The following is a 1,933-nucleotide window of genomic DNA, read 5'->3' on the forward strand; positions in this document are numbered from 1 at the left end:
AGCGGAGACTGCCAAGGACTAGCTGGGAAGGGCGGATTCTCCTACCTTTAAATGCAATTGGAAGTTTTGTTTCAAAGTCCAGTCTAGGAGAGGGAAAGAGGGAAGAGAGATAAATAAATGTTTGGTGTTCCGCTTCGTTCTGCCTGGGTCAAAGCCTGTCGTGGCTGCCGTGGCTGCTTGGGCACTGCACGGCCAAGTGATAGACGGATGGATAAATGATAGATAGATAGATAGATAGATAGATAGATAGATAGATAGATAGATAGATAGATAGATAGATAGATATACAGAGACAGACAGGTAGATACAGTGGATGGATGGATGGATGGATGGATGGATGGATGGATGGATGGAGACAGATAGATGATGGATGGATAATAGACAGATTAATAGATGATAGATAGATAGACAGACAGACAGACAGACAGACAGACAGACAGACAGACAGACAGACAGACAGATAGATAGATGATGGATGGATGGATAAATGGAGACATAGATGATGGGTGGATGATAGATAGACAGACAAATAGATGATAGACAGACAGACAGACAGACAGACAGACAGACAGACAGACAGAGACAGACAGACAGACAGACAGACAGAGACAGACAGACAGACAGACAGACAGATAGACAGATAGACAGACAGATAGATGATGGTTGGATGATAGACAGACAGATAAATAGATGATAGATGAATAGATGATATAGATAGATAGACAGACAGACAGACAGACAGACAGACAGACAGACAGACAGATAATAGATGATAGATGAATAGATTAGATAGATAGATAGATAGATAGATAGATAGATGGATGGATGGATGGATGGATGGATGGATGGATGGATGGATGGATGGATGGATGGATGGATGGACGGACGGACGGACGGACGGACGGACGGACGGACGGACAGGTAGGTAGGTAGGTAGGTAGGTAGATAGATGATGGATGGATGGATGGATGGATGGGTAGGTAGGTAGGTAGGTAGGTAGATAGATGATGGATGGATGGATGATAGACAGACAGACAGATAGATAACCTTTATTGTCATTTTTTCCTGTGGGCACAACGGCACACATTAAAAATGAAATTGAGTTGCTTGCTCTCAAAGTGTACACATGTGTAGCACACATTTAAACATACTCTATACAACCTATGTATAGACCTTACACCCTTACATATAAGTAACAGATCAATATGAATCACTGCCCATCTTGAATGCATAACGCAAGGAGGAAGCTTGAGAATTCACAAGGTTAATGCCGGGTGGGACAAAACGGGGACTGAATCTGGACGTTCTGCTTCGGATCCCACGGAGCCTCCTCCAATATTTTGTTTGAGGGTGCGATTAAGTCAGAGGATAAAATTCCTTTCTCTTCCAGCCATGCCCACAAGCCATTGAAGACTTCTTCAAAACCAAGTTGAATGTGATTGCAGCCGTTGGCATTGGCGTTGCGGTGGTGATGGTAAGTTACGGCTGTTGCATACTGTTCAGATCCTGGCTTAATGACAAATATGGGGTTTGTTTTATAAAATCTATGTAAAGTGACCAACTGGATGCCTCCAAGCATCCCCTGACGATGGGAAACATGCCTTCCGCGTAAGGTTCATGGAAGAACACCGGGCCCTATCGAACAAAATGAAATTCAGCGTAGGTAGGAGGAAGGTTTTACACTTAGGCAGGAAAAGCCAACTGTCTGGGTAACAGACTAGGTGAAACTTGCCTTCATGCCAGCAGTTGGGAGAGGGGGCTCGAAGTCCTAGTGGACAATCCCTTAAATAGGAGCCAGCCATGTGTGGCAGCAGCAGAGAGAGAGGGGGGGGAGGGAGGGAGGGAGGGAGGGAGGGAGAAGGAAGGAAGGAAGGAAAGAGATGAAACAGGGAGGGGAGGGGAAGGAAAAAGGAGGAAGGGAGGAAGGAAGGAA

The 1,933-nt window shown here is 45.1% G+C and overlaps 1 protein-coding gene across 1 annotated transcript in view; it reads left to right on the top strand.

Annotated features, from left to right (window-relative positions):
• LOC107301728 (CD9 antigen-like) overlaps nt 1-1,474 on the top strand; it is a gene marked incomplete at both ends in the record, with an annotated part of 3,257 nt that extends 1,783 nt beyond the window's left edge. Inside the window, one exon of the mRNA XM_015830914.1 lies at nt 1,391-1,474. Coding sequence (XP_015686400.1) covers nt 1,391-1,474 — 84 coding nt within the window. The remainder of the gene's footprint in view (nt 1-1,390) is intronic.
• Nucleotides 1,475-1,933: the final 459 nt, after the last annotated feature.

This window comes from Protobothrops mucrosquamatus, unplaced genomic scaffold (genome assembly GCF_001527695.2).
Source record: "Protobothrops mucrosquamatus isolate PMUCROS unplaced genomic scaffold, P.Mucros_1.0 scaffold16019, whole genome shotgun sequence".
In the NCBI taxonomy this organism is placed as follows: Eukaryota; Metazoa; Chordata; class Lepidosauria; order Squamata; family Viperidae; genus Protobothrops; species Protobothrops mucrosquamatus.